Here is a 27,126-nt window from a genome sequence, read left to right as displayed (position 1 = left end):
CAAGTCTTGAAGACATAATATTTACTTTTAAGTAGAATACAAATAGATGTACTATATGCAACACATCAATTATTCTTATTCTCTCTAAGAGATTAAAATGAAACCCAAAAATTTCAAAGATTGTAATGAAGTCGCATGCACATATACAATATGTAATAAGCTAATTAAAAGTCTAAATTTTCAAATGATGGAGTTTGGAATCTAACAAGTATATGCCTAAACAAATTCAATATGTTTGAGAAACTTGGAGACAAACAACGATCTAATTCACTTAAATACAAAGTAACCGTTCTAAAAAGTTTTAAAATTTCTGTTTTAAAAGCTCACAAATGTCTTTTAAGCCATAATTCAATATTTAATGCTCACATAAAACGTTGTATGAGTTTTATAATGTTATGAGATCAAATGTAAAATATAAATATATTTTAATAATCAATTTGTAAACACGTTACTTTACATATATATGATTAAAATAGAGATGTTGAAATTCAAGAAAGATGAATGATGGTGGTGAGAAGATAAATGATGAGTACACCAAATACATAACATATGCAAAGTCACCAAAATTAAAATATTTACCGTACATGAACGTGATTCTAAATACATCAAAACTATAGAGAAGATTTTAGTGGATCTTTAACATGAATCAAAATCATTTTTTACACAATTTCCAAAGTGATGAGACTCGTGCTAACTTGTTATAAAATAAGGAACAAAGAAAATGAAATAACACAAGAGAAGAGAATAAATGAAGAACAATATAACTCAATTGTAGTGTGTCTTACGGAGTCCATGTTAGCGTACGTATGTGATTATATTTACAATATATTTATTATTGTTATTACAATTATAGATGATAGCTTTTTCTTCTCCAAATTTCCTTTCCTTCTCTTCCTTTTCCACAAATTTTCCCCTTCATTCCCTTCCCCACAATTTTTCCATTCCTTCCAAAGTCAGTGGCTTTCACCACCGTCGCTGCACCTCTGTCGCATTGCCCGCCGCCGACGCTGACTCCAGCCGCAAGCTCCGCCCAGATCTGACTCCGCTGCCGCTGCCGCCGCTGATTCCAGCCTCGCTCGCGCCGCCGCACACTACTGCGCTGCAGGTTCCAACGCCAGCCAAATCTTCAACCGTACGTTCTACTCTCGGTGAGTTCATCTATTTTTGTTTATATTAGTAATTTGGGTTGTGTTTAGAGTGATAGAAACATATATTTTCTACACCCGTCATAAAAAATATATTAAGATTTTTGAATTGTAAGCTTCTTTAGGTTAGAATTCAAGATTTTTTTTAAAGAAAAAACATTCCAATTAGACATGGTTTATATGTGTTCTAATTGTTTTTTACATTACCTTGAGGCTAAATTTGTGCAGTTGAAAAGAACTATGTCATTGTGTATTTGTAGGAGTCCGATTGTTGTGTTTTATGCTTTTACAACTATTGAAGTCTAGTTTAGTCTTGAAAGAAATTTAGTTGGATGTAGGTGGGAGGGGTTCGCTTTGTACTTTATATGCATTTTTGTTGCTACTTTCTAGATTTAAAGGGCAGTTTGATGGAACTTAGAAAATGTTCATAGCTTTTGGGAGGGGTGTTTATGTGTTCTAATTGTTTTTTCTTCTCTCTAATTTTTCCCTCAAAATGTGAGATTTTATTTCTTGATTTCAATCTCTATTTGTTGATCAATTTAATTCATATATGTTTTTGTAGTATAGCCTTTTAATGGGTTTGTCAAGGTATTAGTTTGAATTGGAACCTTTAAATCCGCATCCATTCTCTTTTCTCTGACACGAAATTAATGCAATGGTTGTGGTTTCTGAAGATGATTATGGGTCTTTTGTAAACTATTCTTGTTGCAGGTTGCTGGGAATTTCATAGCTGAATATGCATCCTCCTCTAACTTTGCACAAGCACCCGATGTGTGCTGAAGTGAGTTCCAAACTATACCGTCTTAATCTATATATATAGTTGAATTTTTTTAGATGGTTGTCTTGATCTTCATTTCATTTCTGAACAACCTTTTGTTTATGAATCAATTCTGTTATATTGCAAGAAAGTGGGATAAAGAAATCATATGTTGAACTTTGAAGACCAGTTTTTACCTCTTTAAATGTTGTATTCAAGTAAACTCTTCTTCAATCGAGCAAAGAACTATTGACAATCTAATTTAGTTTTATACTAATGGAAATCAAATGATGGGTTGCTTACAGTCATACATGAACATGGCAACATGTCATTTTTTAAAAAAAGTCAAGGACACAACGCAGAAATCACGCATTTGTTAAAGTATACACTTTAAAAAATATATTATTTTTATACCAAAAAACAATTCAAAAGAAAACGGATTGATGTATTTATATGTTTAGCAAACTTAGTTTTACGTATTCACACTCAAAATTTATTATTATTGTCATAAGTTTGTCTTTTTAGTTTGTTGATGATGACATGTTTTTCCAAAGGTTGCTTCTCCCAAATATATGTATGCAGCTGCCTTGCTTAAAGCTCTCGCCTTTTTCTTAGGAGACTTGAGCGCTTAACGCTGCCATCTTGGAGTATCTGAAACAAAAAAAAAAAAGTCTTTTTAGTCTATACAACAAGTGTTTTATGTATGTCTAAACTCATATTTGTTATACCAACAAGTGTTCGATACATGCCTAACAAGGGTTTGAATTTTGATAAGTATCGGACACAGACACACTAGCCAAATTAGGCTACAAGAAGTTGAACTATGGTCCATAGGTGGTGCAGTACATTGAACAACTGCTATGGAATTGCTGTAGGAGTTAAAATTTGTCTACTAACTAGCAAGTGAGAAGCATATTGCTTTCCTACCAATCAAAGTGAAGAGAATTGCTATAGATTTCCTAGGTGTTCATGAGTGAAATAAGTTCAAATTTTATAGTTGTGCCACCTATTTGAGTTCAAGTTTCTTAACAACGAAATGTTGTAAGCTAGCCTAGGCACTTGCTTATTAGGGAAAGAAGAGGTAAGAGTATCTTTTCGTATTGTACTGAAGCCGAAACTTCCCTTTTATTATGCAGTTTTGTCAGTGGAACCCCTTTTTAAAAGCTAATTTTTTCCTTTCCCTTCTCTTCCATTATTTACAGATTATTGAGCAATTTCAGAAGTGTCATATAGACCATCCTGTTGGAAAATTTTTTGGTGAATGCACAGATCTCAAAATTAAGCTCGATCGATGTTTCAGACAGGAAGTGAGTTTTGTGCTTCCACATTCAAGCTTTCCTTGCTTTGTTTTCAACTTGACAAGTTCCTTTTTTGTCATCCATCTCAAATGGCACTTTCTATTCTTCGTTTACAGAAAGCTTTGAAACGAAAGGCAAACTTTGAACAGAGTAAAAAAATGAAGGAAAGGCTAGATGCTTTAAGAAAGGAAAATGCTTTGTGAAGTAGCTAGGGAGGAGGGTATGGCTCCCATGGAAAATTTGCAAGTGGAAATATTTAACTTATCAAATGACCGAGATTGAGAGGTCGTAAATTCATTACAGAGATAAAGAATTTGTTGCCAGTTTCAACGGTTGGAGAACTTGAATGACTCCTCCAGATTGTGGAAGCTAAGAGATAGAAATGATAGTGTGAACACCAAACTTGTAGATTGTGAAGTGATGTTGAGCAATACTGCAGTTTGGGTTCGGAAATTTGATATTTACAAGGCTGGTTAGATGGGAATGTGGTTTTTGAATGCTTGAAAACTGGTGATAGACTCGTAATATTAATCATGTTTAGTTGACATAATTGATGATTTACGCAATAATTGTGATGAGACAATGAGAAAGATTTCTCCCTTTTTCACATATTTCTTCTGCAGTACCTTTGCCAAATGCAATGTCGTCTCTCTTTCTGGGATTGTACAATTGCCTATAAACACTCAGTTCAGCTATATAATACTATTTTATGAGATATCACAATAAAGTGGGCGGATGATAGCATTTCTTTTTACTTTGACCATTAGGGGTAGGGAGGGAATGTGACGTATAGGAATTATAAATTGGACCTAAGGCCCTCAAACCAAACGTGGCTTGTAATCCATTACATTACATATCCACTCATGCATAATCAAATTTAGCCTATTAAATACTTTGCTGAAAAAAAAAAATCAAAAGGAATCAAATAGAAACAAAACCAGTTTTCGTACAAATGGTGCCTGTGGAAAAATTAATAATTAGAATCTATTTAGCATAGCTTATGAAGTGCTGTGTAAGATCTTAATAAATACTACTTTTGAAAACCTGAATTAACCTAAAGTTAATTTTGAAGAAACTCTTTAGAGATGGATATAGTGAAATTACAAACCATCTAAAAACTCTTCAAAATGGCATTTAATACTCAATGTCCAGATGATCTATAGAGAGGTTGATTAAATCTCTTAACGATCTTTTTTGCCATAGCCTAGAGACCTCTTTGCTATCATCATATCATGTAACATAATCCTAAGAAAATATTTCTTTTGGAAGAGTGAAACTAACATTCAACATAGCTGAAAGTTTGATTAAACCCCTGGTGTTAAGATTGATAAATACCATTTCTGATTTCCATATCTCACACAATATGATTTGTTCTTATCAGAAAAGAGCTTCCATTGAAAACAGTATGCAGCAGTAGTTTTCTTTCTGCACTACAATATACAATTCTAACTGTACAGTGATTTTACATCATATAAGCATTGAGTTGATGTAAAAATATATTTGCAGTCCACGATCTATTCAGGGAAAAGCAACCGAATGGCATCGCTTAAAAGGATTGCTTCTTGGGAGCTCTGATCACTCTTCCAAACCTTACATTTCAACTCGAATGCACTGCTGTCCTTCCATTGCTTCAGCAACGACATAGGCAATGGTCCCCTCGTCTCGCCTTGAGGACTTGCACAATACCACATGGAGAAATTTGGATTCTCTGAGTTTTTTGCAACCTTCAAATTATCATCCTCATCGTCGACATCGCTTAGTTCAATCAATTGAACTTCAGAACAAATTTTGTTTTTTGCCTTTGATTCTTGAATTTTGATAGATTCAATTGGAATATTGTTGCTGGAAGGCAATGTTTTGGAACACACATTCTTCTTTGGCAGAATGGATTGATGCTGCTCTCCATGAGCTTGAAACTCCGCAGCTGAGATGCAAGATTCTTTAGCAAAATCTTCACAAGTTGATACTTCAAAGTGTTGCTGCTTCTCTGAGATATTTGGTTCGCCAATCAGAGATTCTTCTACATCAGCAACTGAGGGATAAAGCAAGAAAATAAAACATAGTTTGTTAAATTTACCACTGCAAAAAGGTTGAGCTAAAATGTTGATGTTTGATGCTAATTAGAATACTGTTGGTAAAGAAGCATTTGAAGTCGAAGGAAATCTACTCTTGTTCTCAAATGAACACTAGCACACATACAGGATCTATTCAAACCCTTCTTCAAAGCAATTATAGACATATAATCTAAGAAATTACTAGAACATGATCCAAAATCCATGTGAGTGGATAATTCAGTCGCATTTGAGACATGCCTTCTGTTATAATTATTAATTGATCATTTTACATGGCCTAACCTTGGAGATATGTATTTGTGAGACCCTTGATTATCATCATCATTATTACTTATCATTTACAGATTGCACAATGAAAATAATGAATTAAAAATATTTCTAAATTCACTGAAGCTTTGTCTCGAACTAATTACTAAACATTGAAATATTTATTGAAAAATTACATAAGTCGGAGTCCAAGTTTGTAGTCTATTTTGGTTTGTAACATGACGAATATTATACCACTTTTGGCTTGTTTGTGCCGAAAAGGTTCTAAAAGAAGAGCACTCAGAACAGTTGTAACTGTTGACAAGACACCCCTTTGAATTTTGATAACCACTTGGCTATGATGGACTGAGAGGAATCATAATAGGCTATTTGTATTAAGGAGTACCTACAAGGCCACATATTAGTGATTTCCGTTTCATGCAAACTGTAGATGGTGTTGCTTGTCTAAAGGTTTGTCTAAAGGTTAAGATATTTTTTTTTCACTTTCGGATGCATATAACTGTTGGAATTCTTTCCTTTTTTCTAGGCTTTTTCCTTGTTAGAATCCTAGAATAATTATGGAAAGATTATGGGAATGTATTCCTTATTTTCCTAAATCTTTTCCTTTTTTATTCCATTGTGTACTCTATTTATTCTCCCTTGTACCTATTGCTTTATTCATTAGAAAATAATAACAACACAAACAATCGTGGTTTTTCTCCCGGCACTCGGGTTTCCACGTAAATTGGTGTGAACTCGTTGTCTCTCTTTTCAATAATAACAATTTCTCATTCACCAAAACAAAACAGTAGAAGACGGATAGGAGAGGCCTCATTCATTCCTAGCTTGGAGATTCTATTTTTTTTTCCAACTACTGTGCTTCTCCCTCTTCCTTCTTCCTTCTTTCTTCTTCCTTCTTCCCCCATTACACATTCCTCCGCCCGCTACAGAGCTAACTTTCCCCTAAATTGTACAAATTTGAGGGGTTATCAGTATGTAAGACTATCGATTATTCATCAATATAAAAGGAAGGTAAGAAAGTAATTATGCAGGGGACAGAGCTAGGAGAGAGAAATGGAGAAAAGAATGATGCTGGTGGGCCCACGAATGATGAGTATAAATAGAATAATTTTAGGGATTGGTGAGGTTAGGTTTTATATAGAAAAGACTGCTGTCCCTAAAGGAGAAGCTGCCAGCCTTCTCAAAGGAGCTGGACTATTTTGGTGTGTTAATTCCTTGTTTTTCTTGTTATTTTCTTGATATTTCCTTGTATGAACTTGAGGTTTATTGAATATAATCAAATCACAGAGCACTGTCTCTTTTTCTGCCTTTTTTTTTTTGTTGGGATTCTTATTGTTAAAGAGTGAAATCCTAACACAATAGAGCAATGTCATCAAGAAGTTGAATTAGTGGAATCAGACTTGTAATTTGAATCAAAGAGGGGCTTGCCCTACTTTAGAAAGGATAGGCTTCTTTCCAACATAAATAGTGTAGGGAGGACGTAGAAGACTAGGCTTTCCTGGAGATAGTTTCTTTGATTTCTCCTTTAAGCCCAAATAGTAGGACTTGCCTCCAGCACTCCTCTTAAGTCGATCTGCCTATTTTTTGGAATCTTTGAGACATCAGAGTTATAATAAGAAAAGTTCATGTCTAATCTTTCTCGCAATATTCTTTGCGCCTTCTTAGTCGAGCTGATCATTTTTCTTAGAAGGGTTGGTTCAGACAAATACAATGCAGATTGATTCTATGTCTCTTTTGATTGTAGATGTTAAAGAGCTTGGTAAAGTTAGGGGTTTGCAGTCCTGCCCTCTTTTCCTTGGAGTCTTGGAAAACTGATGGATCTTAGAAGCGGAAGAAGGTTTGTTATTATTATCATTATCATTATTATGATTACTATTTGAAATGGCAAGCTTTTATTCAAAGAAATAAACAATATTCAGTATATAAGGGTATACAAAAAATACGAAGCAACATAAGGAGTCCCACCCCACTTAACTACAGAAAAAGAACTCACAAGCCAAAAGAACAAGATCAGGCTTAAAGCTCACAATAACAAAAATACCAAGTGAGCAACGTCCCCAAGGAAGCATCAAACTTAACCATCTACCAAACCTCTTCACCTTATCTCCCGGTCTCTCCAAGAATTCTGTTATTTCTCTACAGCAAAATTGCAACTAGCAGCCCTCCACTACCCAGAGAAATATCCTAGGCACACCCATTAGGCCAGTTACCTGCCTGACTCCATCCATTGGTTTAAGGAGGACTAATTTTTCTTTCCTCAAGGTAAGTTCCTTGAAGCTGAAGAGTTTATCCTAGAAAAGGCTACTAAAAGAGCCACCCAATAGGAACACAATGCTCCTTGGAACTTATGTGGTGGATCATTGATGGGATCCGTATGTAATATGAAGTAAACTTTATTGATAGTATCTAGTAAACGCCTTTACACATAGAAATCGGTAATCCACTGAAATGTATTCTATTCTTCTGTATCTTTTCTTTCAAAGATGCACAGAAGCCTACCTCTCTTTTCTCACTAAAAATTGCCTGCCTTCTTTCTTTCTTACCCTTTCTTTTTATTACAGTAATACTTACAGTATTAACTAACTTTCCAACTCCCTGATTAACGGCTTTGGCTAACAGCCTAACTACTAACTAACTCTTTTTCTTTCTTCTACTATATTGATATATGATAGGGGGTCTATCAATCATCTCCTTAACGAACAGAACACCATTATAAATCCCATGGTTATAATTAAGCAGCCATATCTCTTGTGTTTGTTATTACATAGATGGGACTTTGGAGGCTAACGTTTTCCTTGTGTACCAAGAATATCTCAGTGCTTTAGGTAGAATATATAAAGTATTTCTTATCATATTATTCAATTGAATGAAATATTATTCAATTGAATGAAAATGTCCGGACTACCAAGAGATCAGAGCTAACCAACTCTTGATTGGCAAACTAATAAACCTAAACCCTAGACTAAAACGACCAGCAGCTACACCCCTTAACAGCAACCTGACCAGCTGTAATACCCATCTAAGACCCAGATGTAGCAAATTCAGGAAACAAACCAAGATCTGAGCCGATCAACACTAAAATAAAGCCCTGATGACTCCTTATGTTATGAATTATGTGAAGGAGAAACCAGAAAATTCTCAGTTTCAAGAAAAATCAATAACGTATCAAAAGACTTAGTCCCCAAATTATGACCCACAAGTTCAAAGAATCAAACAAACTACAAAGGACAAACTAAACAAAGATCACTAGGAGAATAGAGATGTATGGTTATATATACAGTAAAATCTGCATAAGCAGCACTAAGGATAGAAAAGCCACATCCGACTTGAGAGGCAGAAAACAGAATGTCATGGCCTGAATCATAATACATACTAAATTTAACGGATCAATGGCTCTTAAATTCACTACAGCAACTAGGATAGAAGAGACATCCAAAAGTGAACTTTGCCTAAGGTAAAAGTGAGCATTTGAACATCCAGTATTCAAAAAGTTATAAAAGAGCTTGACCAAAAAGGAAAAAAACCAAAAAAGACCACTTACCTATGACAAAGATCACTAACCTGTTGCAACTTTTCTTTGGTCGCTTCTATCAACAAGCACATGATTTACTTCTTCATCCTCCTCTAGCAAATCCTCAAATGTGGGTTCGGGAATATCTGGTATCACTTTTGGAAGCTCATGTATCAATCGTGCTTGTTCTGATGGCTTTTGAAGTAGAGTTCTTTTTTCCATGAACTCATACAATGTTTATACAAAGCAGAGGTTAAGGAAACTTAATTTTATCCTTAAAAGTTTTGACAAAAAGAAAAAAAGAAATTCTGGCCTGGTTCCACCCCATGAAAATTTCTCGACAGCATAAAATAGATCCAAGCAGAAAAATGAAGTAGATGGTTAGATTTTTACTTGTTCTGTCCTATCTTAGAGGTTGCAACGACTATCCTCTCAACCCAATTGCACACCATCTTTCTTTCTTTTTTTGCCTTAAACTTTAAGTGTCTATACTGTAAATGACACTATGTATACAATGAGTGCTCAAGTCCAACGAGGAAAGGATAAACTGAAGTATCGTGATAGAAACCCCTATTGTAAAGGACCAACATTAGATTAAAATGGCACCAATTAGAAAGTCTGCTTAAATTTTATATTCCTTCAAAAACAAGTCATTGCCTTAATTTTATTTTTAAAATGACATATCCTATAAAGTGTATTGAGATAGGATATTCTCTTCTCCATCCCTTCTCGTTTGCGTGATCAATACACGTTTGCAATCTAGCCAGCTCTTTTGTAATCCACTGTCAGCAAAAGAAATACAAACCAGTTGAATGTAGTTAAAAACAATTATTTGCTTTAATTTAATAACGGATTACACTACATGTTTTGTGATGTCCTCATGCAGACTTTTTGCCTTCTCGTAAAGTTCCACCTGAGGGGAAAAAAGGACTTATATTTAAGGATACAAGTAAAGGATCAGCACTTTGAGTAATCCCACTATCCATAGCAATAAAAGTTCTTCAAGAAAGATATAGCTTATAGTATATAAATATTAAATTGTAAGATAGGTATAAAATTAAGAGAGTGTGAAGATTCAAATAAACCACACTACTTATGCGCTTTGATGATTATGCCATCGTGATGCTCAACATTGTAAAAGAACGAACAAATAAGATTATATAAGAACGAAGCTCAGACGTGTTCAAGATCAATTTTGCATAAATTTGCAGAAAATTGGTCTACAGGAAAAGAATGTACTAAGAGGTAACAAAGAAGATATCAATATAGAAAGGGTGCAGGAACTTCACAAGTTCATCTTGTTATTGAACTTAAATACACCAGTACAAACATTCTTAAAAGATAATGATGTTTGGTAAAAAGACATTTAGAATATGAAATTAGACATAGATCATGAAGATCTTGGAGGACATAAAGGATATTCCAGTTTCCTTTCAATAGTGATTCAACACATATTTACTGTTAGATTTTGAAGGTTTATTCACATTTTTCACCAAATTTGAATCCAGAGCATTGATTGCGGAGGTTTTCAAAATACTTAGCTGTTTGAATTTTTTTTTTTCTTTTAATAATTTTCTTAGAATAGTAAGAATGAAGATTATTTGACATATACATGGATATCCTTGTCGATAATTATTAAGAGACTATGCTACCAATAACCATAAATGTGAGTAACAATTTAGGATAGAATAGGTCATTGTGATGATTGCTATTGGTATTTGGTAATTCATAAAAAAAAAATCTCACCATCAGCCTCGTGACAAAAACCTTCATGAAGCTATTATTATAATGTCCATGAAAAACATTCACTTGCTCAACCAAGAATTTACTCTCATGAACAAAAGGCCAGACAAAAAAGTTCCAGTTATTCTCTACTAGTTCAAGCATATGCTTCAAAAGTTCTACAGCCTTACCACCGTGGGCTTTCTGAGCAGGCCATTTCTCATTCTCTGGTGCAAATCCTCACATTCTTCCTGCAATACAATACTCGACACCTTCAAAATTTTCTCAAATTGTCTTATATTTCAATGAGCAGTAGACTTCTTTTGCAAGCAGAACGTTTAAAAGGAGGAAATTTCTCCCTGCAGAGAAATCCCTCCAATGCAACTTTAGTAGAATTGTTTGATTCTGTGATGCCACCCAATTCCTCGGATCACAACTATATGTAGGCATGGCATGGTGATCAATAGTAGATTTTGATTTATTGATTCGTAACTGTTGGATATTTATAGTGAAAGAAAGTGAAACTTGGTGAATTTTGAAACATAAGAAAATGTGATTGTGCAAATTAAATTCATTCGTTAAAAACTTCAAATTGAATTGAAACCATCAAATTAAGATGTTTCATATACAAATTTAACAATCTATGAAAGTTAAATTAGTTGTTTCTTCAATTTGAATGGGTTATATCAGATTCGGCACAAACAAAAGGGAACTTGTTATTTTATTTCAAGGAACTTCATAGTTTAACAAAGAGATTAGTTTTTGTTAGAAAGTATGGGCTTGTTGTAAGTTGAAAGGCCAAGGGTATTTATATAAACTATTATACCCTATTTTCTTTCCTTTTTTTGTTAGGGCTAATGCTGCCTATTAATTCTTCCCCCTTGTATTATTTCATTCATAAGAAAATAATAAGAAAAGTTCTATCATGGGTTTTCTCCTTGTACTAGGGTTTCCACGTAACTCGCTGTTATTTCTTTTTGTCTCTTTCAATATGGTATCAAAGTGAGATACCGATGAAACCCTAAACACCAATCTGATGGAACTTGAATAGAGAAGGATCTCACTACTGACGAGATAGCAGCAGACATCAGCACCACCATCAATGCCAGGATTGCTGCAGCGATGGATAATCTGTTCCGCCGCCTTTGGACCACACCGGCCAGTAACCCTTCAGCAGTCCGTGCCGCCAAGTGGGTTCTTCAACAAGCAGCGGCAGCCACAAAACCACACCCGTCGTTGAGCACATTGGTTGCTGTCCACACGCCACCGCATACCCAGCCACCCCAAACCCTAATGAATCTGCCCTCGACTTCATCCATCCTGCCTCCTTTAGTGTCGAAGTAAACCCTAGGTTAACCAGCCATATTGCAGCCGCAAGCCCTAGGCCAGCCGAACCAAACTTTATCTCACCATTATCCAACTGAAAACTATATCCTAGCGGAGACCCTATCCAACTGTCATCCCGGTGTCAGTAACCTCCATACCCAGTCGGAATTTGAAGTTGGTGAGTCTCAGCCCAATCCAAACCAAATGTGCAGGATACATTTCGATAGCAATTGGCTATGTTTTGACAGCAACTTGCAGCTTTTGAGGCAGCCTTAGGAGCTCCTACACACACACCCAGTCTGGCATTCCTACAACCTTGTCAATTATTCTGAGAATTCCATAACTTCGTTCCCTAATTTTCCTTCTACTTATGTATTTGGTTCTGTGGCACAAACTATAGGAGTCTTTACAGGGGGAAGTTGAATGACCAAAACTACTTTTCTTGGTTTCAATCCATTAAAATGATACTTGAGGGGCCCCATAAATTTGGCTTTCTGACGGGCGAGGTGCCACTGATAGAACACCAAGATGTGTGTTCATATATATTGACAAAATTCTCAGAAAGTACAACATAGAATTGATACTTCAATCCTTAACAACAATCAAGAAATAGGAACAATACAAGTAAAATAAGAACAAGACTGATACCAGAATGACTCTTCTACCCCTCCTTTCTCTCAAGAAAATTGGCAGCCTATGATTCCCCCCAGCCCTCAGACTCTTTCCCCTTTAACCATATTTTTCATGTAACTAACTTACGGTCCCCACCAACATGGTCCCCTCTCTTACTGCCTTCTCCCTCATTCGCTCATGTGTCTCCCTTCTTCTTCTCATGTGTCTCCCTTCTTCTTCCTTCTACTATATTGTAATACAATTGGTGGTCTATCAGCCACATCCTCAACCAGTAATCCCCAAAAACGTTCTGGAAAGGGGAGGACTCTCTCATTCGGGCTATGTTGATCAACAGTATAGAGCCACAGGTTGGCAAACCATTATTATGCACTGCTACTGCTTAGGATATATGGAACCAGCTCAAAAACTATATTCAAAGCGTAAGAATGCTTGTCGTCTCTACACTCTAAGAAAACAAGTCCATGAGTGCAAGAAGGGGACTATGGATATAACATCCTACTTTAATAAACTTTCCCTCATTTGGCAGAAAATGGATTTATACAGAGAGATCATTTGGAATTGTCCTAGTGATGGAATACAACATTCCCATCTTGAAGAAGTTGACTGCATATATGACTTCCTTGCTGGCCTCAACTCCAACTTTCATGTAGTCTGTGGTTGTATATTGGGCCAAAGACCTATTAACTCCCTGATAGAGGTTTGTTCAGAAGTTCGTTTAGAGGACCATATGAGTGATGATATTTCGACCACTCTTGCCATTGACTTTGCTGTCTTTAGTGCGAGGTCCTCTACTCATGATAGTGAAAAGCACAATGGAAAAGTGGTTCCTGTCTGTAAACATTGCAAGAAACAGTGGCACACAAAGGAACCGTGTTGGAAATTGCACGATCGTCCTCTAGGTGGTCAGAAGCGTCCACCTAATGACAAACAAAATCCTGGGCGAGCATATGTGAGTGAATCTACTGGAAACTCTCAACCATTCAGCTCCACGGGAAACCATAATGAACCTAGTTCGTCTACTCTAGGAGTCATTGCTCAGTCAAGTACGACTCAGTTCCTTAGTCTTATCATTATCGATGGGAAGAGAATCCATGGATTCTAGATTCGACCGCTACAAATCATTTAATAGGTTCTTATGAGCAAATCATACCTTATCTTCCTTGTGCTGGTAACGAGAAAATCAGAATAGCAGATGGTTATATGGCTCCTATTGTTGGGAAGGGGCAAATTCTCCCTTTTGAGGGACTACCTCTATGAAATGTGTTGCATGTGCCGAACATTTCTTATAATCTGTTATCTACAAGCAAGATTACTTGTGAGTTGAACTGCAAAGCAACTTTATTACCCGATTCTGTTTCTTTTCAGGCTTGGGGAAGATGACTAGCACTGCTTGACACAGTAAGGGACTCTACCTCCTTGACGACGATGCTTCCTCTAGCAATATTTCTAGGACCAGTTTTATATTGTTTTATTTTACTGCTTCTGAAAACAACTGTATGTTGTGGCATTTCCGTCTAAAGTTGATATTTCTACTCTATCGTGTGATATGTGTATTCTTGCTAAACAACATAGGGTCTCTTTTCCCTCACAACCATATAAGCTCACCTAACCTTTACCCTTATCCATAGTGATGTTTGAGGGTGGTCTAAACTTATCTTGTTTGGAAAGCGGTGGTTTGTGACCTTCATTGATGATCATACCCGCCTTAAATGGGTTTTCCTCATTTACGACAACTTTGAGGTCACTTCCATATTCCAAGACCTTTATCACACCGTAGCAATGCAATTCAATGCCAAGATAGCAATTCTACGTAGTAACGGTCATCAGTTCCAAAACCATACCCTTCATGAGTTCTTGTTCTCCAAAGGGATTGTCCTCCAAAGTTCCTGTGCATACACTCCTCGGCAAAATAGGGTTGCAGAACGAAAAAACCGTCACCTCGTGGCTCGCTCTCTTATATTATCTACTTCTCTTCCCTCTTATTTGTGGGGTGATGTTCGCACTGCAATTCATCAATCAGATGCCCTCTCGTGTTCTCCACCTCCAAACCCCTTAGAATGTCTCAAGGAATCTTACCCTTCTACTCGCCTCATTCCCGAGGTTCCCCTTCGTGTGCTCGGGTGCACGACCTATGTTCATAGCCATGGCCCTAACCAGACTAAATTCACCCATCGAGCTCAGGCCTGTGGTTTTGTTGGGTATCCTCCTCATCAACAAGGCTACAAATGTTTCCATCCTTCTTCCCATGAGTACTTCATTTCAATGGATGTCACTTTCCTTGAGGATCATCCTTTCTTTCTCCTTGGTCCTCTTCAGGGGGTGTGTGTTAGTGAAGAGCCTAACTGTGTGATTCGTTTCGAGTCTACCAATCCTACTCTCTTAACCTTACCGTATCTCGACTCTCATAACACGGTCCTACCAACAAACCAAGTTCCCTAGATAACCTACTATAGGAGGAATCTCATAAAGGAAGTTGGGTCTACTACTGCTTGGCCGGCTCCAGTCCAAGATTCTGAACCATCACGAGATCAAGGTAGGACTGAATCTAATAACGCACATGTTGACAATAAAATGGTTGAGAACAATAGATCGAATATAGCCAATCTAGAAGATATGGGTGAAAAGGGCAGTGTTGATGAAGTTGTGACAGGAACTGAAGTTCATGAGACCAAACAGGATCATTTAGGAAATCTTGAAGAGTATGATCGGTTTCTTAACATTCCTATTGCATTGAGGAAAGGTACTAGATTTTGCACGAAGCACTACATCTCTAACTATGTGTCTTACAAGAACCTAGTACCTTGGTTCACAGCCTTTACAACTAGTCTTTACTCTACCACTAGACCTAAGAATATTCATCTTGCATTAGAGTGTCTTGAGTGGAAAGTTGTGGTCATGGAAGAAATGAGAGCCCTTGAAAATAACAAGACTTTCTTAAGGGGCATAAAACGGTGAGATGCACGTGGGTGTTTACCCTCAAATACAAAGTAGATGGAACTCTTGACAGACACAAGGTCAGGTTAATTGCAAAAGGATTCACTCAAACTTATGGGGTCGACTACTTTGAGACTTTTTCTCCTGTTGCAAAGTTAAATAAGGATCTTTCTGTCTGTTGCAGTAAATAGAGATTGGTGTCTCAGTTAGACGTTAATAATGCATTCTTAAATGGAGATCTGAAGGAAGAAGTTAATATAAGTCCCCCTCCAAGCTTTGAATCCCAGCTTGACCATCAAGTGTGCACGCTTCAAAAATCCTTGTATGGACATAAACATTCCAAGGGCATTGTTTGATAGGTTTACCACCTTTGTTCTCAAGGGTACAAATGGAGACACTATGACCACACTTTGTTTACAAAGGTATCTAAGTATGGGAAGATTGTTCTGTTGATTGTCTATGTTGATGATACTATGTTATCAGGGGATGACACCGTTGAAATTGTCCAATTGAAAATGATGGGGAATGAATTTGACATTAAAGACTTGGGAAATCTTAAGTATTTCCTTAGAATGGAGGTATCCAGATCAAGAAGGTATCTCAGTATCCCAAAGAAAGTACACCCTTGTCTTGCTGACGGAAACATGTATGATAGGATGCAAACCTGCTGATACCCCTATTGAGTTCAATGCTAAACTGGAAAATTTTGTTGATAAAGTTGCAATTGACTAAGAAAAATATCGGCGCTTGGTGGAAAAGTTGATTTACCTATCTCACACAAGATCAGATATCTCCTATGCATTCAGTATTGTTAGCCAGTTTATGTAGACTCCTAAGGAACATATGGATGTGGGTAACCGAATTCTCAGGTATTTGAAAACGACTCTTGGTAACGGACAGAAGGTGCATTGAGGCCTACACTGATTCATACTGAGCAAGGTTTGTTGTTGACAAAAAATCCACTTCAGGTACTGTACTTTTGTGTGGGATAATCTTGTAACATGGAGGAGTAAAGCGGAGCTGAAGCTGAATATAAGGCTATGAGTTTGAGGATATGTGAGAAAATTTGGCTAATGAAGGTTCTATATGATCTTCATCGGGACTATAAAATTATTTTGTGATAATAAACTCCCTATCATCATCGCCAATAACCCAATCCAACATGATAGAACTAAACATGTGGAAGTTGCTAGATACTTTATTAAAGAATAGTAGCATATGCATTCCTTACATTCCCTCAAGTCAACAGATTGTTGATATTCTCACCAAAGGGCTTCTCATACCAACTTATCGACATTCACATCCTAACTAGAGGGGGAGTGATAGAATGTATGAGCTTGTTGTATGTTGAAACCCCAAGGGTATTTAACCCTATTTTCTTTCCTCTTTTTGCTAGGGCTCATGTTACTTATTAATTCTTTCCCCTTGTATTATTTCATTCATAAGAAATTAGAAAAGTTCTATCGTGGTTTTTCTCCTTGTACTAGGGTTTCCACATAACTCGATGTTATTTCTTTTTATCTCTTTCAATAGTTTTAAAATTATGAAAAGGTCTCTCTTCCTATCAAGAGATCATAAGTCTAAGATCTTCAGTCACAGAGAGCAAAGCAACTTCTATGAATCCCTGTCCCAAAAGAGATATTAGAGCCATGGCTATCAAATTTCAAAGGTCACTAGAAAAACTGTATCCCCCAAAGTAACTTATAAAGTGGAAGAAGAACCTTCATGGTCCCCAAGTTTATAAAAAAAGGTGTCTTTCATCCCTATGGGTTTCAATTTGGCCATTTTAGTCTCTCTTCTGAAGAACGGGTTCAAAATGTCCCTCTTTTCATTCATTGGATATTTTTATTATATTAAATAAAATAAAAATAATTAAACTTATAATTAGAGAGACTTTTTCTCTCTCCTTTCTATTTACTCAATCCCCACCCCACCGGCACCCATTTTTCTTTCTCTTCCTCTTCTTCCAGTTCCTTCATCCTCATTCTTCTTCCCTACTAACACAAACAAAACATTCCTTTAATCTTGAAGATGCTTGAAGATGAAGATGGGTGGTTGGGTTTGGATAAAGGGAAAGAGACTTGAACTATTACCTGAGAAGTTAACCATGGGAGCTCTAATAGACTACGGAAAGTGAGCAGCAACACGATCATGTATAGACTGGAGTACATGGTGGAAGAGAACTTGAAGTTGAAGATGGATGGTGGGAAGATTGAGGAATGGAATGATTTGTTTGTGGTTAATGGGAAAGAAGAATGAGAATGAAGGAAGAGGTGAATGAGGACAAAGAAAGAGGAGGAAGAAGAGGAAGAGAAAGAAAAAGGAGTGCCGGTGGAGGAGGGGGCTGGGTAAGAGAAAGGAAAGTGAAAAAGTTTTAATTACTAGTTTAATTAGTTTCATTGTTATATTTATTTAATATAATATAAGGAAATTGTTTTAAATACTAAACTAGTGAAAATATTTTCAAATATAGCAAAATGGTACTGTGTATCAGTGATAGACACTGACATTTTGTTAAATTTGTAAATAATTTAATTCATTAAGTTATCTTTGAAAACAGCATATTATAAAATATCTAATTAATGAAAAGGACTATTCTTCACCTATTCCTAAAAACTTGGAAACCAAAAAGTAGTTTTCCAAAAAAACTGTGGGAACTGAAAATTACCCTCAACTGTGGGATATGAACTTTATCAAAATATTAAACAAATTAAATAATGTATTTGCTACCTCCAAAAAGTCATCATCTGATAAATTGTAGGTTGGTATGTAGTCTAGTCTATTAGCAACTTGCAAGAGAATCCCCTGTTTCCCAGTGTTGCTCCTGCTCGAGTCCATCTTTATGCCTGAGATGGTGCAGAAAAAGGTTTAGAGCAAATCACGGTAATTTTTAAATTGCCAGCAGCACTTCAATAAGCAATAACAAAAATCAATCAGTTCCGGGAACAGAAAGGTATGACAGAACACAGTTCCATAGGGGGGTATCTAAAGTGCATGGAAATAATTTCGAAAAACTCTTTCTTTTAATCTTGAAAGAAGTAACACGTAAATATTCCCAATAGGGAAAAGAAAAGAACATTATGAATGAAGGTTCATCGTACTATGAGCTGGACCTTCATTTTAAACTGCTTGACTTAGTACCTTCAAAGTGAAAATAAATAGATATCTGACGCCACAATTTGGTTTATCAAAATTTGGTTCACTTGGTGTAGTCATTGTCGGTGAAAATTCAATAATAAATTTCATGATGGACAAATAAAGTATGCATGAGCATGAAGCATAACTAATGCATGAAAGGACAAAATATTCAGTAATTTAACCAATCACCATGGAGGAAATTAGTTAAGAAAATTAATTTCAAACAATAAACTAACTACTGACGTTTCCAACTGCTGGCTGTCTTCTGACTGTAGCCATTTGCTCAACCTCTCTTTCCATCAAGTTTATCCCTCCACGTCACCCTCCGTCATGTTTCTCTCTCTATCTCTCTTTCTATCGTATTCTCTCTCCATCTCTTTTGTTGTCTGTGTTTCCATCTCACTCTCCCTTGCACTTCTCTCTCTACCTCTCTTTATATTGGGAAATGAGAGAATAGTCTTTTGATTAGACCCAAGGGAGAGTGAGATACCTTTTAATGCTGCCTTCCCTCGGCTATTCAGAAATGCCATACTCCCCAATGGTTGCCGATCATTGGGACTTTTCATGGGCATCATGGTCAATTATTTTCCCCCATTTGTTAAAGGATGAGGAAATTATAAAATTATCCCCTTCCTCCCCATTGGGCTAATCACTCTACAAAGCCATTTGGAAGTCTGCAGTTCGAAAAGGGTGAATATCCTCGTTTGAATCATGATGGTGGGAAATTTGAATGTATCCTCAGTTATGCAACATAAACTGCCTAACAGCTGCCTTTCTCCCTCCATTTGTTTGCTGTTTACAGAATACAGAATATCCCCAGCACTATCATCTTCTGTAAATATTCCGCCAAGTGTTGGGAAAATTTGTTTAAAGAGTTTAATCTGACTTGGGTTTTTGGTGCAAATTTTAGAGAAAATGCGAGGAGGTTTTTTTAAGAGGTTCCAGCTTGAATGAAGAAGCTACACTACTCTGGGAAAATGTGCTAAAAGCTCGTTTGGCAGAAATTTGGTTTGAAAGGAACCAAAGAGTCTTTCATGATAAATCAATGGGTTGTTTTAATCCTTTTGATATAGCACACAAAAATGTTTTTCGGAAGCTACAGAATCCAAGATCGCAACTTAAATTGGATAGCTTTTATTTTTCCAACCTAATTTTGCTGCTATTATTTTATTCTGTTTTTACTTTCTCCTCTCTTTCTTATGCTTACTTTTTATTGTCCTAAACTCGTTATTAGTCATGACCTAGTAAAGCTCCACTATCATGGCTTAGTATTGAATTTGTTTTCTCCTTTTTTCTTTTGTTTTTGTGGAAATGATGGGATCGTTATAGGGGTGTCAACCTAGTTGAGATATCCGGATGTGACTGCCGATCCCTAGTTTTTTATAGCTCTTGTATAACCCTCTTGTACTTTGAGCTCATGTACTTTTTTATCTATTACTAAAGAGATTCGCTTCCATTTCAAAAAAAGATTGGTTCAAAAGGTTTATTAGGATTAAAATTAGTTTCTTTTATTAATTAGGATTAGGATTAGTTTCTTTTTCAATTATAAATAGAGTACTTGTTTTCCTAACTTTTAAACATGAAAAATAATCTCTCATTTGGTATGCATCACTTAATCCTCCAAACTAGATCAAAAACAGACTCTCTAGTGGGAAAGGGGTCCAACACAAGGAAAACAAGGACTTACATGAAAAATCCTAACTAGGGTTGGGACTCTAAACACGAACATCCCTTCTCTCTTCCCTAAAAGAACAACCCTCAAGCAAAGAAAGAAGGGAGGTCACTTCCATCATTTCCCTATTGATTAAATGACAACAAACCCGAAGGAATAGGACACCGAATTCTCAGTCCAGCACAAAAAATCTAAAAGCAATTTTGAACTGTCTGATTCTCTTCCAGAATTTTTGGTGTTTTAGGGTTCTACTTCTCTTATTTGTTTTCTTTTTTAAACTAGGATGTAATTTTGGTCTTTATGATTCTCTTGCAGAATTTTTGGACCAAATACTTTTAGAAATTTTAATTGGTCCTATTTTCCATGATTGACTAAATATTTTTACTCCCTGAATGTTTGGGAATTTTATTTGATTTTGTTCTAGGGTTTGATGCCTTGAAAATTGAGCTTACATATATTTTCTTAAATTTAATCACTAATCTAAGCAACAAATATAGTTCATACCTGTAACTTGTAGCAACTGGTAAAAATTTTTCTGTGAGTAGTCATTGGGATCAGATTTTGATCGTATAAAGCTTCCCATCATTTTTGCTTTAAAACATTCTTCATCTTCGAGAAAATTCTCTACTAGACTTCGTTTCAGATAGACTAGTTTGATGTTTGCTACAATAATAGCAGCAGAACAATTATGTGACATATCTGATGGGTTCTGCTCAGGAGGTTTTCTGACTGACCCCAACTTACTAGGCCTCACATAAGCCACATCATTCTTTTCTATACTACTTGTACTCTCATCCTCTGATGATTCCTCCATGTTTTCAGCAAAATGAGCAGTTAGATGCTTGTTTACACTATTTACATTCACTGTTTTCCTTCTAAAAACAGATTGTAGTTTGGCATCACAAAGAATCCTCTTCTTCTTTTGAGGATGGAAAAGCTTGTTTTCTTTACAATAGGCTGTAATAATAGAAGTCACATCATGCTGTGTTAACTTTTTGCTCGTATATTTTCCAATTTTTGAAAGAAAGTCTATCAATGGTTTTGACCCCCATCCACTGAACTCTTTGTTACTTGATTTCATCTTTTTTCTCGTTGAGCCTAGCTTCTGCTTTCTTCTTTTACATTTTCTCACCATTGCATGATCATCTTCTTCTGTATACACCAACTCTTCGTAGTCTGATATTTCACCCTCATCAGTGTCTTCTTCTGATAACTCAATTTCATTTGAATTGAAGTCACACCTGTAGTTCCTTCCCTTCTTCAATAAGTTACTCGCTTTATGAACATGTTCCGCTGTCAAACCCTCTTTTTTCTTCATTAGTTCCCAGTATTCCTTGAATAGACATTCATACGTATCACGATCATTAAAGTCAACCTTTGTCTGCAAATCAGCAAGGAAAAAGGTAACTCATAAGAAGATTAAAAGGGAGCAATAAGGTTTGATTGACCAAACCAGAGATATAACCGCCCATGCACATCCATGAAAGTTGTTATGGAATCAAGTTGTCAGGGAATCGGGACAAAAAGGAGAATTTAGAAATGAAAAATATTCAAGGTTTTACTGGAAGCCATTTGATGCAATATTAGGTAAATGGCAAGAAGAACAATATTAATCTCTCCCCTAACATTAATCTCCCTCCTTTTTGTTAGTGGAGTTTTGTGTCAAAAGTCAAGACATTGTGAGGAAAATGGTCTGGGAATTATAAATTTAAGGAGTAAAAACTATGAAGCACAAACACAGATACAAATACAGGATATGAATATGATAGGATATGGCGATAAGTCAATTTTTAGAAAACAGAGATATTATACATTTGAAGATACATTTTTTTCTTAGAAAAAATATAGGATAACGTAAATCTAACATAAGTTATGTTACTAAATGTAATTCACTAAATCCACAAAAAATCATAAAGTGTCAAATTAATGGCAATGGTGCAAGATACAATACAATCATTGAATTGAAGTGCAATACAAAAAAGCAACATAAAAAATATTTAAGTATAATAACCAATAGAATGCAATAGAAAAGAGACAAATTGATCAGAGAAGAAGAAAATGATTAGAAGAAAGCATCAAGATAAACAAAGAAATTCTTAGTTAAAGTGTTGAAGATGTTCAAGAGGGTTATATTTCACGAGACTTTGCGGGGACTCAAATGTGATAATGAGGATCAAATGATTCTATATTTATTTTATTCTTTTACTCTTGGACAAGAGGATGGGCATTTTAGATAGATTGCTTTGAGTTGGAAAATATTAGACGAGTTGCTTATCTTTTTTTCTTTAGAAAAAGGTTATGATAAAAACAAATATGCCAAATCGCATGTCACGTACATCTGCATAAATAAATACACCAAATCACATGTCAGATACATCAGCACAAAAACAAATACGCCAAATCACGTGTCAGATACATATTTGAGAAGTATCTGGAAGTATCATTATCTAATACGTTTCTGATACAAATTATTTGTCTCACATGAAGTATATGTGATTCATAAGGGTAAAAATGTTACCATCTGCCCAATTCGCATCAAGTAGTTGCAAGTATGGGATTGACCTTTCGACTAGAGTGTGAAAGTTGACAATCCCAAATTTCAAGAAAAATATCATATGTTGGATCAAGCTGGTTTTTTTTGCAATTTGTGGCATATTTGATTAGAAGAATAAAATGGAACAAAATGTCATTTGCAAAGAGGTATAGGGCTTAAAACTTTCTAACTTTTCTTTTCTATAGAAATAACAACTTTCATTAAGAAAAAATTAATAAATACCTGCATACAAAAACAAAACAGCCAACAAAATCACCCTGACTAAAAGAAGGGGAACCAATGGAGTAAAATGTCACCAATGGAATAATTACAAAAGCCAACAAAAGCTCAACTCAACGTACACATGTATGTACTTGAGGACAAGAGCTCTCGGGTTCAAATCCTCCACCCCCAATATGTACTAAAAAAAGTGATCACTTTAAATGGAATAATTAGAAATTTACATATGACGGTCAGAATTTTGAAGCACATCATAGTCAACCTATTTTCATCCTAAATTTCTTGGGTTGGAAACGGTGCCTCAAGTAAGAAGTCATTTTAAGAATTATTTTCCTTTTTAATCAAAAAACAAAGTAATATAGGCATATGGAAAAGACTCAAGTAGAAAAAGAGTGAGCAATCCTCTTAAACAGACATATGGAAAGGCATAAGTGAATTCTTTTTTTTCTTTTTTGAGCTCACATATTTGTTTGCACATTAGTATGGTTCTTTGAAAAAATATTTATTTTAATAAAGTTCTTCAAGAAATACTTATAATGCATTTCTTCCATTTGTCTTGGTAGTTGAAATAAATGAAGAAAACAATAGGATAGAACCAAAGAGAGAGAGAGAGAGAGAGATTTGTTCAGGATACTTGGCAATGCATGTGCAAAGGACTAGGGCTAAAATTCACAAAGAAGACAAGTCAGCATACAACATACCCCATCAATGTCAACATCTTTCCCATCTTCTATAAGTAATGCAAGCTTCAAACAGTGGTTGCAAAATCCTCTACTGCCTCGAATACATACGAACTCGGTACTGTAAATGCATCGTCCACATACAGCTTGTGGGCAGCCAACACAACGGAACTTTGAGGTTTTATGGCAGAGGAAGCATGAATGGCAGCCTGATACATAATGTACAGATTTGAGGATGACCAAAAATTTAAAAATGGCACAAGCATACAAAAAAGACTGCTAGATATAATAAAAAGCAAGCACACACTTCCCAATGTGTTCTGGAAACTGGTGTTAGAAAACAATAAACCTAAAAGCAAAGCTAGAAAAGTAATGAAGAAAAATGTTGAAAGAACCTCGAACCAAAGAGAAAATATGTAAGGTATCAACAGATATACTCAAATAATCAAGATACTGAACCTTTCAAATATGTAAAAAATCTGAATTGAAAGCGAGGAGACAGTACGAACAAATAAAAAAGAAGAGGAAACAATCACATAGTGATGATATTCTATTGCTGGTTCAGATCAACTTCCTGATAGACGAGAAAATACTAAGAACGATAACAAAGATAAGCAACAAGATAATCCAGTTAATTTGAGAGAAACGGTCTGTTAGGTATCAGATATTTAGTATGATGTTAATTAAGGGGTATAAGGGCTAATTAGATAGATAGGAAGTTACTAGTAGTTATTGTGTAAGGGCGGTTACTAGTAGTTATTGTGTAAATATGGTTACTAGGGTGGTTACAACTTGTTATAAATACAGGGTAAGTGAGAGTAAGAGATTATTTTGTGGAGTGATCCTAGTACTTGGGTGAGGATGGTCTGATTCCGAGTGATCCTAGCATTTGGAAAGAAAGGAATAGTAGGATGGTCTGATTCCCTTTTGTGGTGCATATGGAATCTTCAGCAAAAAAATCTTCAAAACCAAAAGAAAGATTCCACACTACTCAAGCTAACTTCAGATGATGTAATGAATCAGATCATCCTCACATGCACTGATGAAAGAGAATGATGAGGTGTAGGTCTTCAGGCAATGACTAATTCCTTCAATGAATACAAAATCAGGATCTGCTGAAAAGCATTATTATCAATTGCTTGCTTAACAAAGAGGGACCAAAAGATTTGAAACATTTTCTTCAACCTATCTGGATTCAAAGTAAACTCAAGAGTTTGAGAAAATGAAGAGAAACTTTTTCCAAGCATAAGATATCGAATAAGCTGCAATAAAAATAAAAGCACCTCTTTAATGCTTAGGGAGTTTGAAAGACTTGAGACCTAATAATATAACTCAGAAGGCAATAGAGGATTCATGAACTTTCTATTCTGCAGCCAGCAAATGTTTAGCTTTTTTGAAACGGAAACATACTTTTCATTAATATAATATAATAAAAAGAGACTAACACTCTGAATACAATGAAAGATAAAGAGATCTTAAAAGTAAAAATCATAATCGCATTACAACTTTTTAATTACAACAAACCACAATTCACCCATGCCACACATATCACTCTTAAAAGTAAAAATCTTAACCGCACTAGCATCTTACCACAGATCCAGCGATCTTCAGACTCTGCAAAAGATTCTTCCCTTCCAACACATTCAGGGTGATACGCTTTAAGGCAACCTCTGAAATCATTATGTAAGCGATTAAATAAGATGTCCAAATTCCTTCTAATTGTATAAAGAAAAAAAAAACTAAAGAAGAAAATCTACTTATCACATCTTCAAACATTCTAGACAGAATAGAACGTTCTTAAAGTAATTTTAGCTTTTAACAACAGTTTCCCAGTAAACATATACAGAACATGCACACACAATTCTATCAAACATGGTAACTAAAAAATGCGTTCACATCCATACATCTTCACTCATGAACATCATAAACCGACAAAACCTGGATTTTTCTTTTTATGGAGAAAACTTGAAAGGGTGAAAGAAAGGTTAGAACATCTCCAGACGTAGAGCGGTGATTAGGACAGCCGAACTTGATTTAACTATCGGACACTAAATAATTAACCATGACCATCATACTCAATAAAAGTTTCTCAGTGTACTTTCCCAATATAATTTCAGGAGAAACTTTCGCTGAAGATCACAATGTGGACGCAAAAAACTACTCATGCTTCAATGAAACATAAACTAAACTGCTAAGAACCCAATTTTAACAAACAAACAGACCAGCAGATTATATTTAGTTTATTTTCTTTTTCCACTTCGTTCTTTCGGTGATGACCCAGTTTTCCATGCATGAACTTCCTCTATAAGCATCAGCAACATCATCATTCTTTTTGCTGACACAATCACTTTTCATAAGAAAAATCTGGCATGAACAAAACAAAACAAGGAATGGGCATATTTTTTTCAAGTGGAATGGAACTTACTTGAAGTCGCAGAATCTGAGGAGTCCTCCATCTTTACAAGTGAAGCAAAAATCGTCACCGACTTCTTCTATAGTTTTGGATTTCTTCCTACCCATTTGCGAAAATTGAAGATTGAAATCAGTATCTCAGTTGAGAGCGAGGAGTGAGGAGTGAGAGTGAGGAGTGAGCGTGAGGAAGGTAAAAATGAAATGCTGATTTGTGTAAAGCCATTATTCAAAGGCAATGATTAAGTCATGAAATAGTGGGGATGAAAGAGCTTTAGGTTGGTTTTTGTTTTTCTTTTTATTCCCTAAAAGGACTTTTTGAACGTGTGAATTCCCTCTTTTGTCCTTACAAAAAGTGGGAACTATCATTATTATTAATATGGTTAAATTATCTTCACAAAATCATATTTGTCAAAGACACAGTTCCAAATTGTAGGAATTGAGGCTAAAAGTGAAAACATCCTAATAATGATATTTGTCAAAGAGACCGTACGAATTCCCTTGTTTGCCCCTACAATAAAAGTGTGAAAATTATCATTATTAGGATCTCTCAACCATACAATGTGATGTTTGTAAGGAGAATGTCACATGCATAGGATAGAGAAAAAAATAATAGCACATCTAGATTTCGTTTGAGATTGTTATAGCTTTTAAATTAGTAGGGACAAATCCGACCAAATGGACTAGGGAGATTTTGGATGAATGAGTTGTTTGCAATCATTAGAAGGAGGGTCAAAAATTAAGGTCGATTAGACTCTCATTGCTTTGGTACTAAGATAAGAGATGGAG

General features: G+C 35.6%; 2 protein-coding genes across 3 annotated transcripts; one reads left to right on the top strand and one right to left on the bottom strand.

The window, feature by feature from the left end:
* Positions 1–853: 853 nt before the first annotated feature.
* LOC101209743 (COX assembly mitochondrial protein 2 homolog) lies at positions 854–3,811 on the top strand. 2 transcript variants are annotated; one of them, XM_011652273.2, is made up of 4 exons: positions 854–1,132; positions 1,857–1,926; positions 3,105–3,209; positions 3,317–3,811. In XM_011652273.2, the coding sequence occupies exons 2-4, from the start codon at positions 1,882–1,884 to the stop codon at positions 3,401–3,403; spliced, it is 237 nt and encodes a 78-aa protein (XP_011650575.1). In that variant the 5' UTR covers positions 854–1,132; positions 1,857–1,881; the 3' UTR covers positions 3,404–3,811. The 2 variants fall into 2 exon arrangements, with proteins under 2 accessions (XP_011650575.1, XP_004133729.1); XM_004133681.3 differs by having other exon boundaries at positions 856–1,148.
* A 688-nt stretch (positions 3,812–4,499) lies between these two features.
* Positions 4,500–26,580, bottom strand: LOC101209499 (uncharacterized protein At5g08430). Its single transcript, XM_004133680.3, has 10 exons — positions 26,354–26,580; positions 25,519–25,598; positions 23,950–24,137; positions 20,980–21,856; positions 18,396–18,511; positions 10,964–11,023; positions 9,913–9,963; positions 9,762–9,832; positions 9,101–9,285; positions 4,500–5,232 (listed from the first exon to the last, which is right to left on the bottom strand). The coding sequence occupies exons 1-10, from the start codon at positions 26,446–26,448 to the stop codon at positions 4,715–4,717; spliced, it is 2,241 nt and encodes a 746-aa protein (XP_004133728.1). The 5' UTR covers positions 26,449–26,580; the 3' UTR covers positions 4,500–4,714.
* Positions 26,581–27,126: the final 546 nt, after the last annotated feature.

Source organism: Cucumis sativus, chromosome 3 (assembly GCF_000004075.3).
Source record: "Cucumis sativus cultivar 9930 chromosome 3, Cucumber_9930_V3, whole genome shotgun sequence".
Taxonomy (NCBI): Eukaryota; Viridiplantae; Streptophyta; class Magnoliopsida; order Cucurbitales; family Cucurbitaceae; genus Cucumis; species Cucumis sativus.
Note: the sequence above shows the minus strand (reverse complement) of the source record. Positions and strands in the feature narration are given on the sequence as shown.

Bases quoted from the DNA above. Each gene is read 5' to 3' on its own strand.
- LOC101209743 (XM_011652273.2), top strand. From the start codon at position 1,882: ATGCATCCTCCTCTAACTTTGCACAAGCACCCGATGTGTGCTGAA. The intron at 1,927-3,104 runs GTGAGTTCCAAA...CATTATTTACAG, and splicing joins AGCACCCGATGTGTGCTGAA to ATTATTGAGCAATTTCAGAA. The intron at 3,210-3,316 runs GTGAGTTTTGTG...CTTCGTTTACAG, and splicing joins ATCGATGTTTCAGACAGGAA to AAAGCTTTGAAACGAAAGGC.
- LOC101209499 (XM_004133680.3), bottom strand. From the start codon at position 26,448: ATGGGTAGGAAGAAATCCAAAACTATAGAAGAAGTCGGTGACGATTTT. The intron at 21,857-23,949 runs GTATGTTGTATG...GCTGATTTGCAG, and splicing joins AAGATGTTGACATTGATGGG to ACAAAGGTTGACTTTAATGA. The intron at 11,024-18,395 runs GTAGCAAATACA...ATTGTATTGCAG, and splicing joins CAGATGATGACTTTTTGGAG to GAAGAATGTGAGGATTTGCA.